This window comes from Lycorma delicatula, chromosome 2 (assembly GCF_047948215.1).
Source record: "Lycorma delicatula isolate Av1 chromosome 2, ASM4794821v1, whole genome shotgun sequence".
In the NCBI taxonomy this organism is placed as follows: Eukaryota; Metazoa; Arthropoda; class Insecta; order Hemiptera; family Fulgoridae; genus Lycorma; species Lycorma delicatula.
Window position 1 is genome coordinate 124,437,270 of NC_134456.1, and position 14,482 is coordinate 124,451,751.

The 14,482-nt window shown below is 30.4% G+C and overlaps 1 protein-coding gene across 2 annotated transcripts in view; it reads left to right on the forward strand.

Moving 5' to 3' along the window:
• stai (stathmin) overlaps window positions 1–14,482 on the forward strand; it is a 129,148-nt gene that overhangs the window by 22,931 nt on the left and 91,735 nt on the right. Inside the window, exon 2 of one of the 2 annotated variants that reach the window (XM_075356208.1) lies at window positions 8,421–8,490. In XM_075356208.1, coding sequence (XP_075212323.1) covers window positions 8,475–8,490 — 16 coding nt within the window. In that variant the 5' untranslated portion in view covers window positions 8,421–8,474. The remainder of the gene's footprint in view (window positions 1–8,420; window positions 8,491–14,482) is intronic. The other variant, XM_075356209.1, reaches the window with a different exon arrangement.

Genomic DNA, 14,482 nt, shown 5'->3' on the forward strand with positions numbered 1-14,482 from the left:
CTTCAAATCTTACTAGCTGTAACTTAGTCATACAGATCAGTTCAATTGATAAAATTGATTTCGGATTTCAAGTTACAATTGAGAAACGTTGGTGGAAATTTATTTTTGGAATGAGTAATTTTTTCAATTTTTTTCTATTAACGTATGAAAATTTTCTTGAATGATGAAAATTATTTTTCTTTATAAGGGTTTCTCCAGTACCTTAATCTGTAATTCTATTTCTGTTTTTTATTTTCTAGAATTTAAAATTGTTCTATAACGTAGAAGTTAATGGTTGTCTACATGACTTGTTTCTCAAGTGTTAGGTAGTCTAAGTATTAGATTTGATTAGTAATAAGAAAAATAATAATTAAAACGCATTGTATCAACTTGGTGTAACGTAATGGTAGCAAAATTCGTTTGTGCGTTCTGATCTTATACTGCATTTTGTTATGAAGTAGATTAATTAATTTTTTTTGTATCTCTTGGCAGTTAATTATTTTGGTAGTGAAACGGAACGAACGCTTCCATGAATAATAAGAGACAAACATAATGTGACATATTGATTTTTGTTATATGCACGCTAGTTAGTTACTGGCTCTTTTTTTTTTAAAGCAACAACACCTGAAAGAGCACATACAATACAGTTCAAAAACACAACAGTATTCATTCATTCAGAACAATGACCGATTGCTAAAGAATACGGTGGCGCTATGACGTACGCCGACTACTGTCACGGTTTTGTACAGCTATTATTATATGGTAATATAATACAATGTAATGTATGTACTGTATTATCTGTGTAAACCTTATTCTAGGGTCAAATCGGATGATAGACACAGACAAACGTTGCCTGCCGCCTGGTCGATGATCGCGCTTCATTTAAATGACTTAACCGATTTTAAACACCTTCTGTTCTCGTAATTGCAACCTTAACCTCATTGCTACTTTTTTTATGTACAATGTACTTTGTTCCTTTATGTCCTTTCAATATTTTGTAATCGTTAGATTGAGTATTGTATACGTGTTAATATGATAAATAAATAACACAATAACACCCAGTAAATTCGTACGGGTGCTTCTAAAATTTGTCTCAGGTTGCCGTACCAGTAATCGTCGCGTCGTTACTGTCGATTCTTAAGTTATTGTAAATAAACTCACTTCATGTTTAATAACCGGTGGAGAGTTTTCTTGTAGGACGTTTGTTAATTTGTTAAGTATGTAATTTGATGAATTGTAAACCGATTAAGTAATTTTAAGAGATTTTATTATTAGCAGGTCTGAGTAGAATTTTTTTTAGCATAGGAAGATAGTAGAAAATCTTTTAATTGTATATAGTTTTTGTGGTACTGTTAAATTGCGATTTACAAATAAGAACGGTTGTTTGTTTACTTAATAAACGGTTCACTATCAAAGTAAAGAATTTTTCAGTAAAAATGCTTTTTAGGAAGCATTACATCATTAATTTTTAATTCTTGCTTATCATTCATTCTTTGTGGATAATCTTGCTACCTGATTTAACATTTTATTTTGCCATTGGAGGAGAGAAGATTTACATTTTTAAGTCGGGATCAATGACTTTCCATTAGGATCAATAATTAATTTCTTCTGAAAACTGTATATATAATGTATGCTCATGGGGAAATGGCACACACCACGAACGGATGTATGTACCGTATACGAGGCTCGGCTGATAAATGTTGCACATATATTCATAGCATGGGAATGGAAAGAGATATTGGAATGAAATAAAAAAAATAATAAAAGTACAATACCTTACCTACAAAATGCAGTATTTATTTTTCAATACAATCCCCGTTTACACTGATACGCTTTTTCCAACGTGTGATAAGTGTTTGCAGTCTGTCACTGAAAAATTCTGGCGGTCTTTCTCGGATCCAAGTCGCCGCAGCTTCCTTCACCTCGTCATCGCTTGTTGTAATGGATTACCTTTGAGATCCCTCTTTAGTTGAGGGAAGAAGTGGAAGTCGCAAGGAGCCAAATCCGGCGAGTATGACGGATGTGGAATGGGCTCAAACTTCAGCTTGCGGAGAGCCATCAGAGAGAGTTACCCGATTGCTCGGTAATATGGCTACTCGTTCCTTAGATATGCCTAACTGAATAACGATGTGTTGCTGGGTGATTCGCCGGTCACTTTGAAGAATATCGTCCACCTTTCGATGTTTCTCGTCAGTCAGAGAAACTGGTCGTCTGCTGCGAGGTGTGTCCTCAATTGTCGCTTTACCAGCTTCACATTCGCGAAATTTCAACGCCCATCTATTCACAGTACTCCTTCCAACAGTTTCACTATTGTATACCGCTTTTAAACGATGAAAAATATTCGTTAGGATTCACATTTTCTGCTGTTAAAAATTCGATCAATGCGCGCTGTTTTAACCGTGTTGACTTATTGACTGTACTCGACTCCATTTAACTACTGAAAACAAACCCCGGTGAACGGATTTCAACGCATTATCGCAGGTTTGTAGCGGGGGATTTTTGCTATCATGTGCTGCCACGCCCAACTCGATAGTACCTTTTGTCTCCGTGTAATACGCTAGTGTGCAAAATTTATTACCCGAGCTTCGTACATTCTATTGGTGTCTTAGCTTATAGGAAAATGTTATTAGAGGTCTTACCTTGAGGGATGATCACGTCGTCTGTATATATATATATATCATTGTATTTGCATTTCTTCAAATTGTAATTACAATGCAGTAATTCGCAATAGACAGGGGTTAATTAATAATATGTTGCTTTACACTACCTTTTTCAACTTTTGTTATGGATGACATGCAAGCCATCTGAGGTATAAAAAGCAGTAGTTAAAGATTTTTTTTTCTGAGAGTATTTGTGTCCTCTGTACAACCAGTTCCATTTCGGTGGATTTGTTTATATGGAGCAATATATTTTTAGCTTTGAAAATAAGACAAGAATTAACCATGCCATGGAATTTTGTAATGTGTGAAGTAGTTAATTGTAAATGTGTGAACTGTAATACGCACGCGGCTACCTCTGTCAAATCTTCGTTAGAGAATTGACATAGATATTTAAACAATTTGGGATGTTTTATTTTCATTTTTTTCCAGTCTGAATTTTTAATCAGACAGTTATTGTTGTAAGGTATATTTGTAGTTATATTTTAGTAAAAAAAACATTGTAACTTCTAGAAATTTCGATGGAAAACTACGTTTATATTGGAACATACGACGTTTGCCTTGGTTTTTAGCTCGTAACGACGCAAAAAAATATTTGATTATTGTTATTGTATATTACTATATCAGGTATCATTGTACTAAAACATCTTATTTTGTATTGAGCAATACCTATTAGTGTTTTGTTAAATGTAAACCTGTAATTATGATGAAAATTAGATTTTAATTCTCATCCTCATTTATTATTTTTCTTTTTTCAGTTCATAAACTTTAGTTTTTTGTACTTTGAAATGACTTTAGGTAACTCTATTTTTGTTTATGTGAGCCCTTCTGCAGGGTTTACTCTCTTGTATGAAAAATGTTAAAAAGGTCTTATTTCGAAAGGAAAAGGTTTGAGTTATTAAAGGAACGAAAAACTGTGAAAGTGAATTAAATGTATAAATTAGGAGAGTTAATATTTTTAAGTAACAATTAATTTAAATCTTATCTTTGTTGTTCATCTATTCAAGTAATCATACTTAACTCGTTAATTATTATACCGTAATTATTTTTAGGTACAGTGTTAAAACTATTCAGGTATAGTTTTTAAACAAGATAATAGTAGGTGTTTTTAATTCATTTATTTTTCCTCGTGGGCGTACATTGATGAGAGGTGTATATTTTTTTGACTTCGTGTATATATTTTTCAAGCACTTATTAAAAATTCATTTTCATTGATAGAAAATAGCGTCATTTAAAATTTCGTCGGTTAATTTACTGTTATACTAAAGTAATTTGTTACTGCAAAATTATAATTAGATGAAGAAAAAAACATCTGCAACAAACTAGTGCAATCGATTATTGATGTATTCTTTTCACTTTTCACATGCAATTTTAGTTAGTCTTATAAATCGAGTACATTATGTCTTATTAAAATAAGATTGTCTGCCTGAAGTTTATAAAAGTTTGTTAGATAATGTAATTGTATTTGTTCAAATCTTACCTACGCGTTGTGCATTCATTTAAATAAGTAAGTATTCTTATCGGTCAAAATTGTCTTCCGTCAGTTTTGTGTTTATAAACATTTTGAGGTTCCTTGAACTCAAAAGTACTGAAATCTCTGTTAACAAATCCTGGATTTATTGTATACTGGCGTTTATTTGATTTATTTATTTTTACCCCAGGATTACTGGTTGAGGAGATATTAAGAAACCTTAAAGGAGGTTGGAGTAGAAAAACCTAATCGTGCATTTTTTGGGCTATCGAAAAGTAATATAATTTTAAAATAATAAGATTAAAATAAAATATCCTCAACTCCAAATTCAAAATTTTATTTTTATATTTAAAAAAAATTCTACCATTGTTAGAGTTAGATTACCATGCACCTACTCTTAAAAATTGGAGTTAAATTTATTATTATTATTATTATTATTTTAAAAAAAATTATTTTCATGGAACTAATCGGAAATTTTTATCAAATATATAGGTTTAATTAATTCGTAGTGAAAACAAGGGCTATAAATTTGTTATAACTTAGAAGTTTTTTAGAAGCTGTTTTCATAAAAATAAAACTAATTTTCAATCATTTATCACATATAGGGGATAACATTTTAAATTAATAATTCTCAATCATTTATCACATATAGAGGATAACATTTTAAATTAATAATTCTCATAGCCTTCTCCACAAATTTATTTCTCTCAGTCTATCTTTGGTATTCCTCATACACCCCTTCAAACTGATTTTGATTCTAGAACTTTGATGGGATTTGGGATTCATCAGTCAGTGCCCACAACATCTGAAAGTTTTTGAACAACCGATCACCTGCCGAATTCTGCTTTAATTCTTCTCCGATAATGCTATTTCTTGTTATATACTTTGGTTTTCTGACAGTTTTTCTGGAAGATCTCATTTTTGTTATTTCTAGTCTTTTATATTTGTTCTGTATATAATTAGATGCTCTCAACTCATTCAAAAGCATAGGCATATAGACAATGTATGCTTAGGCATATATTGACAATGCTTATTCTTAGTCTCTCTTTGCTGATCTTTTCTCAATGATGTATTCCTTAACTGAAAAAAGACTTCAGATTTGGTTTACCTCATCAATCTTTCATCTGAATTTATGGAACCGAGATAAATATATCTCGTAGAACTTATCTACCGACTGGTGGTTCCCTCTATACAAAACAAAGGACAGTCTCTGTTAAGCTACGAACTAGATTTCTTAGTAACGTACGCTATATTATTTAAATCTTCTAAACTTTTGTAATCCTGCTTTTATGAAATGTAATAACGTTAAAGCACTTTTAATGTTATTAATTATAAGTACTAAAAAAAAAACTAATAAGATATTTTTTGATGTATAATTTGATTGAAATTCATTATTTATGATATAATATATTAATCGATTTACATTAGATTTTTTTTCTTAATTTCATAAATATTTTACGTAGCTTACAACAGTGAAAATATAAAATTAATTTTTACGTAGATTTTCTCATTAGAAAAGTTGTGGGCAGGTATTCGGTATTGCCGGCCTCCACGTGGCGCGAGTGGTAACTTCTCGGCCTTTCATCCGGAGGTCCCGAGTTCGAATCCCGGTCAGGCATGGCATTTTCACACGCTAGAAAAGTTGTTATTCATCTCATCCTCTGAAGTAATACCTAACGGTGGTCCCGGAGGTAAAAAAAGGCGAGAACATTTACTTATATTGTATGGGTTTTTTTTTGGCTTTTTAAAAGGGCAAACAAGTTCTACTTAAGCGTGTTTATTTTAGAATATACTTGCTGTTTTTATTCTATTTTACTGATTTTGAAGTTTTTTGAACTGTAATTATTAATGCGACTTTTGTGTGATTTGACGTATCTTTTCAGGTTTTTTTTTATTGTTATAAAGAAAATTATTATTTTCATTTGGATAAATAGTTTTTCGTTTAATGTTAGTGTAGTAAACGTTTTTTAAAAATACTCGAATAATGCATTTATAGTTATTCATTTTTGTTGATTAATTCTTTATCAGTAAATGTTGAAGGACAGAAATAAAAAAAAAAAATTAATCTTTATGTATTAATGAATATATTGTTTTTATTACTGGAACAAAATAGTATTTTAAAACGTGCTGATCTATCTTTATTTTGTTAAAACCTATTTGTGCACAATAGTAGTATGGTCTTTCAAACAATGATTAGTAACAGATGTCTTACATATGTAATTGAATTCAGCGCTGTTAATGAATTTTAGTGTTAGCATTTATATATATATTTCTTTTAATATTTCTCAAATGGAAGACCGAAGATTGTGCACGCAATTACTCCAAACTAAACTTCTGTAATACGCTAACAATTTATATAGGTAGATTAGCTTATTTGTCTTTTCCTTAAGTAGGGTATTTGAAAACAGCTTGCACAATATTGAATTTTACAACTAGGCACGAATGGAAGTAACATAGCAGTGTTATTACCATTAGGGTAACTGTATCATTGAGTCAACGAAGTACGCTTGGTTTTATTTTTAACTGATACATTGAAGATATCTGTACCGTTAATTGGGTTTAGTTGCTTCATATACGATTAAAATATTTATTTTCATTAACGATTTAATAACTTAATGTACACTATTTGAAGCTAATCTAGAATAACAAATTTATTTTTGAAGTTTATTCTAAATAAATGTTCGAATTACTGTAATTACAAGAATGTTCAATTTCTACTTCTTGATTGATTATATATGGTTTACTTTTCAAAATATACGGTACTTATTTAGTTTTGCTGGAAAGGTATTGGTACTCGAATTGTGAAGCATTTGCCCATATCGCGATTATTAAACAGTCCTTAATTATTCGTATATCGAAAAAAATACGTTTGATTACTGTAGGATGTAGGAGATATTCAATCCTGAATCATCATGGTTGGCATTCAATGAATTACAATAGAATATCGATTCTTTTCGTTGGATTTTCTTCTGAATTCGACCTCCGAGCTGGACTTCTGTTTTGACCTGTTTACCAATTTTTCATGTATAACGAATCTCTCTTGATAGAATTTGATGGTTGTGGTAATTTCTAAGTACCATTGGTTGCTCAACACAGTGCAAATAAATAAAATTTTATATTTCTATGTTTAAAGTAGACTTTTTTTTATAAAAATGAAGGGTAAATTGGTTTTTGATACACTTTTGAAATAACTCTGCGATTAATAAAAGATGTAAGAAAATTTGAAGAAATTATAATTTGCGGGTGATAAATTCACTTCATGATCCTAATGTTTGCTCATGTGAGTGTATGGAATATGTGTTGTGTAAACATAATACTGGGCTTTCTATACGGAAGACTCCTTGAAAAGGCGCTACCACTCCGCCACGGAGGTCGGTGGAATGATGGCTCATTCGATGATCTTAATCCTTATTTTTACAATATTTGATGAACCGATCAGTTCACCCAGTAATTAATGAAAATAAACGTTAATTTATTGATTATAATTATTCAGTATGGAAATGTTTTTAATTCTAAGTAATTTCTCCAAAATTACAGAATCTCATACGAAAATATAAATATAAATTAACAAATTGTAGATTATTTGTTCTTTAATTTCTTTATATCACTACTTATATGTTTTTGTTGCGGTCGTATTTGTTAAATTAGTAAAGTTGAAAAAAATTCTACTTTTATGTAGTTTTGTTTTTCAGTTTTAATTTGATAATTGTGTGTATAGTATATTAGTGTTCGCTTTTTCGTACAATTAGTTTGTAATTTTATATATTAAATAAAGTTATTTGTCATACATGAATAGTTAGTTATGTTTATCAATACGTAAGTTGATATTTTGGATCATATATCGTTCATTCGTCGTTTGATTTCTTTAATTATATTTTAATAAACTTTCATTTTAGGTGTCGTGTGTCAGATTAATCATGGAGTTTTATTTAATTGAATAAGAAAGTTTTATTTCATTTAGTATTTCTGTGACGGCTAGTTAATATTATATTGACGATGAATATAAACAAGTTTTTTATTTTATTTATTATATAAAACTGTCTGCCAGTCCGATAATGTTGCCGGCCTGATGATTCACGTAGGTGTAGAGGTAGGTAGGTTATGCCGTTGTACAGGGAGTTTAGGGTGGCTAGACATGAAGTGGGGTGTATGATGTAGGGTGGGGGCCGGCAGGCAATTGCATTGATCCTCCTTTTCGGTCGGTGGCGGGGGGGGGCTGAACAGCTGGGTCGTCCACCCCTCTTTCCTAGCATAGCAACTGCAGGTGCAGCGCTACAGCATCGCATTCTCATTTCTTTCTTCTTGTGTTGCAGATTGTACGGGTAGCACTTGTGTTGCAGATTGTACGGGTAGCAACTTAATACAACATGGCAGATGCCGAAGGTATGTTTCAATTTTTGTTTGTTTGTTTTATTTTACATTGAATTCACACTATTTATTTGGATTATTTTGTTGTTATTGATAAACTTTACAGCAGAATTTTGCCGGTTATTATTTTATTTTTATGCCGGTTGATTTGGCGATTCTGTTGATACCGGTGAAACTACTGAATGGCTGAATGAACTTTGCGAATCGATGTGATTATAAAAGAAAAAATAAACATATAAGATTTAAAAAATTATTTAATAGCGTGTTCAGAATCCATAAATTAGAATATTGTACAACATATTTGTTCAGAGTTTGAGTTAATATTATTTAACTTTACTGACCTATGTCTGTGTAGAATTATTGTATTATATTATTGGGTATTTTGTATTTCTTTGTCTAGTTTGTATTTCTAACGCAAACAGAAACCGTTACGTGTCTGTCGATAGTTATAAGATAATTAAAATAATTTTAATTAAAATGCAATTAGTGTTAAAATTGTGTAATGCATGAAATTAATGAAATCGATAGTTAATTAACAAGAGTACACTTGTTAAGTTTACCTGTATGACCGTACACAAACGATATTGATTGTCCCGTGGAGACTGAATTTAATGAAGTTTAGTACACCGTCTAATTAATTTACTTTAATTTGAATGCTTGTAAGTTCTTAACTTTTTTTTTTAATTTCTTTTTCGCCATGTTGACAAGGTAATCATATCCATAATTATGTAGTTTAAATTTCGACGCTGCTATTTAACTTTTTGTTCAAAATACATATAGCACCGAAGAAGGTGCTATTTAGATTTACATTTATTCAGACGATTTCATGTTATAATTCGAGTTAAAAGATATTGTTATTAGCATGTTCATTTACCCTTTCTATTCAGAATTGTTGAAACATTTTTTCCTTAAAAGCTGTTTCATAACTACTTTAATTATATTTTGTAGAATATTCTAAATTATAATTTAAATGTGTTTATTTTATATATACCGTTGTGAAAGTGATTGAACGAATATGTGTTATGGTGAGCATATCGTTTAAGAATTCGAATTTTGTACTTTTAATTTCTCTGGCTCCAGTTGGCAAGTGGCTGGTCCTAGTTACTGGCCTTTTGGCCCCAAAATTGTGGTTTATTATAGGTCAGTTTATTATAGCAGTATTCTTTTATATGAGTAAGATATTATTTGCTTGTCTAAAACTTGCTTTTGACGTCTTTCTTACATTTTCTATAGTTTGTAATTTTTTTTGCCTTAAATTTTCCCCCGTATGTCTTACTTGAAAAGCAGTGTAGTTGTTCTTATCTCAGATTCTATCCTCATTGTAGATTGTCTTTCGTCTTACCTTGTGTTCGATTGTTGTACACGTAAATTTCAGTTGTGTTTAGTAAAATATTAACATAATTTCACTTTTGGTTCGTACCTATTAATCGTTTTCAGTAATAAGTACAGGTGTTTTAATTTTTTTATGAATTCGGCTTCATACTCCATAAATCTTTGAAAGATAATTTATGCTTCTTACTCTTGTGTTTCAGTCGGTAGCACAAGAGGATCGAACCAGCCTTCGAGCTAATACTTCGTATTCTATATTACATAATATATCTTTAAAGATTTGTTATATATAAATCCGTTGCGGGTACCTTTAACGGTTATTCTTTGAATTGAATTATAGATTTTGAAACAAGCTACTGTATGTAGGTTTATGTTAACTCTCCTATAATTTTATTTGTTAGTCTGAGTAGCAGTACATAAGGTTTGTAGTCTTATCTTCAATATACAGTTATGTAGCCGACTAAAGTAAACAGACTAAACTACTTAGGTAGTTATAGTTTGTAGTCTTTTATCTTTAATGAAAATGATCTAATTATGTCTTTATCAGCATTTCAATTATATAACTTGTTTCAAAATAAATTTTATGTAGAAGTTCTTGATTTATTTATGCAATTTATATATGTACATTTTATTGCGTTACTTTTGAATACATGTACGTTTGCAGTTGCAAATAATAAGTATTTCCTTTGCTCAGGGTTGTATTTCACTGTTAAAGCTAAAATTATCTTATTAGCATAAATTGTGGGTGGCCGTTCTCCTTGATAAATCGCATTCGTACATTTACCGTTTGTTTATTGGTAGCATGTATTATTTAGTGCTACTTAATGTCTTATTCTTAGTCGTGTAGGTTTTTGTAGAAACGTAGTGCCGTGATACATCCGTGGTTTCTGATTGAATGATGCCAGATCATTGCTCGTTTTTAAAATAAGCTCATCTATTTGTCTGTCGTGCACTTGCTTGTAACTAACCATATGAGATTTTACATGCATTGTTAATTTGACTTACGGCTACTGTGAACTAATGGCGTTACATTATTGAAGATAATATTCGCGTTCGTTTACTTCAAAACGATTTCGCAATTCTTACTTCAATTGCCGGTGCGGAAATGTACAAACGTAGACTTTTTTTTAGAAAACAAAAATTGCCGACCACTGTGATTGAGTGTGAACATCCAGCCTTACACCCTAAAGAACCTGATTGGAATTCTGCTCAGGCTTGGTATTTTTCATACGGTACAAAAGTTTTTCACTATTCTCATTTTTAAGCATCAACCTTATTCGGCTAATTTTACATTTAAAATAAAATTCAAGCCAAACGGATTGAGGTGAACATGTGAAGCTACAATTACTCATCAGAGCATCTCATATGATCCGGTGAAGTTTTAACTAAATACGCGTATATTAAAAGCTTGTGACCGAGTTGTAAAGGAAAAATATATTTTAAAATGTCTACGGATCACCGTCGAAATACATGCATATTCTGCTAGAAAGTATTGGTTGTACTGTCTTAAGATTCGCAAGGTGTACTTTTATATTGTATATCCTCTTGATTTCTTTTAACAGGTCATTAATAAGTTTGAGGAAATTCAGAATAAGACAACTTTGTTCATTTCTTCCATCAATTAGCCAAAATTATGAACAATTTCTTAACTTTGCTTGAAATACTATCCAAATACTCATGTAAATAGATTTTATATTAGTAAATGAGGATAAAGTTTTTTAAGTACATTAATTCTTTTGGTTTGAATTATTTACTTTTAAATTATTCCAGCTGATTAAAAACAATTTTTAATAAAATCTGTAATATAAAAAAAACTGCTTATCGTTCTTAATTAATTATTTAAACATTATCTTTCAAATGAATAAAAGTATAAAAAAAATTGATCATAAGTATTGTAATTTTCCGTATATATCCATTATTTATTTATTTCGAAATTAACTTTCTCCAGCTGGTTTAGAATACTTAATAAAAGAGTTTGATTAAATCAGAGTTTAAATCAGAGTTTGGAATCCCACCGGGTTGGTCTACTGGTGAACGCGTCTTCGCAAATCAGCTGATTTCGAAGTCGAGAGTTCCAACGTTCAAATATTTTATACAAAAATCTTTTATTCAAGACTTTCATACAGATTTGAATACAATCATCAAATCTACGATCATAGATCGTAGATACCGGTGTTCTTTGGTGGTTTGGGTGTTAATTAACCATACATCTCAGAAATGGTCGACGTGAGAATGTACAGGACTACACTTCATCTACGCTCATACATATCATTTTCATACATCCTCTAAAGTAATACCTGATGGTGATTGATTCCCGGAGGCTAAACAGGAAAAAAAGAAAGGGATTTGGAATTAAATTACTAAGTGAATTATAATTTTTAAACTGAAGTTGAAGTTCAGTTTTATTAGTCCATAAGACGATCATGTGAAGGTATTCAGTTTTTATGACGAGCCCCCTGCAGTGTAGGCGTTTGTTATCCTTTTATGAACAAATTGAGCTTTTTAGGAGGTTTTTTCACTATTATTTTCAAGGCGTTCACTTTTAAAATGGAAAACGAGTTTCCTTCCCAAACTCTGCTAATATAACTACTAAGACTACTTAAGCAAAAATACAAGTTAAAAATTTCTTTTGTTTACGTTGATTAAATAAATAAGACGATTTTGCTAAATTGTTTCAGAAGGTAATAAAATTTGATTAAAACTGCAAAAAGTAATCGGTTAAACAGAAAAAAAACTTTTATTTTTACTTACTAATGTTAGTTTAGTTACATGTTTAAAGCACAAAAATCCTTAAGTAAAAAGTAACATCGTTCTCCTTACCGAAACAAATAAAACTGTTCATCTACTTCATCTGATGTTAAGTCCTTCAGATTGGGATTATAGAAAATACATCCCGTCGTAAAATTCATGTACATTCCCTCCCGTCTAAGTCCGGTTGTAATTGGAAGAAATTTTAAATTAAAAAAAAAAATTGTAGAATTTCTCTGTGGTCGTGAAGTTTGTAGTTTTTAAATAATTGTTTCTATTCCACCATAGTTGCTAATTGTTACAGAATTAATAAGTGTTTGGAGTCTGATGCCTATTCTCATATTTTATTTTCTGGAAAAAGTTATAACAAACATTTTCTTCAAACTATTTTACACCTATTCTTTATTTTTGCTTCTGCATTAACTTTTCGCTTAAGAAATAAAATATAATTTAAATTTATGTTTAATTGCGTTATAATTAAATCTATTAAAATTTTTATTGTGGCTATTTAAAAAAAAAAAATTAAAATAATTTGTTAATAGGCTTAACTAAGCACTTTTTATTTTTTCCATTATTCTGGAACTTGAAACTACATGCATGTGACGTAATTTACGTATATCTTTCACGCAGGAAGTAGTGGGTAAGTTACGTGGTGGTACTTACAATTAGTTTACTCATCAGAAAAATTTAATAATTAATTCTGATTCATCGTATATTTTAAGACTGTTACTTTTCTTAAACCTTCATTTTATTAGTTTTTTAAATATATTCTTTATATTTTTAAGCGGGTTGTTGTTAACCCTATAACAATGTTGTACCTTTAGTTTTGCATTGTATCAATTGACATTATTGAAGTAAAATGTTTAATATCTATTACATTCAGTGTTAATGTTGAGCATTCTGAATAATTAATGTTTATTGTACTAATATAACACAGTTGTCAATGAATCAGAATAATAAATGTTTCGGTGAATTTATTTTAACGTATTTGTCAATATTGATTAAAATGTAAAAATTTATTCATAGAAAAAGTTTACAATTAACGGAAGAGTGAACGATATCGTATTGTAGTCATTTGAACAGTAGTGTAACGGAAGGTCTTCGATTTGATTTTCTTGTAGGCCATTAATGAAGTAGGTTGTCTACGAACCGTTCGATATTATTGCCTGATATAACCTGGATATTATTGCCGGTTGCATTCAAGAAAGTTGACGCAAACTGGTTGGTATCTGTGTACCGTAACCGATTAACCTGGACTTCGGATGCTTTTTAATCTAAACTTCTTTCATTTAATTAATCGATATAATTGAACACAAAAAATGAATTCATCTATTTTATACAGTATTAAGTTTTCGTGTCTGGTTCAGCAGTCTTAAAGAAGTTTGTTTGACCGAATTTAGATTGTAGAACAACGGGTTTGGCTTTATTCGACCCTACTTTTATTCGAATAATAGTTATTACCTTGAACCTAATCTACAAAGCAAAGCTCTTTAACCTTAGCGAGTTCGATTTTTCTTGACACTATTGAAAATGAACTTGAAGATTTAAGTACTCGTGTTGTGAAACCTTTTTTCTAATCTGTGAGTTTTCTTTGTAACTTTGAATTTTATACATGAAGCTGCTGCATGCTGATGTTTCCAGGTTTCTGTTGAGGTTTGTTATATCTTTCGGGGTACATAAATTTTATTTTACTCTAGGTAAGTCTCATTATTGACCGGTCGAGTGAAGTATTATTTACTGCATGTATCGTCTTATTTTGGAGGTTATCCAATGATAAATGTTGAATGCATTTCGATTTGAAGTCCTTTGAATTTGTTTGCTTGAAAGTATATTTAATTTTTAATATCTGTATTTAAATTACAAGCCGTGTTTGAGTTGAAAATTCTTCTGACTGTGAGTTTTGTTGGTTATGTTAAAAAAATAGTGAAGT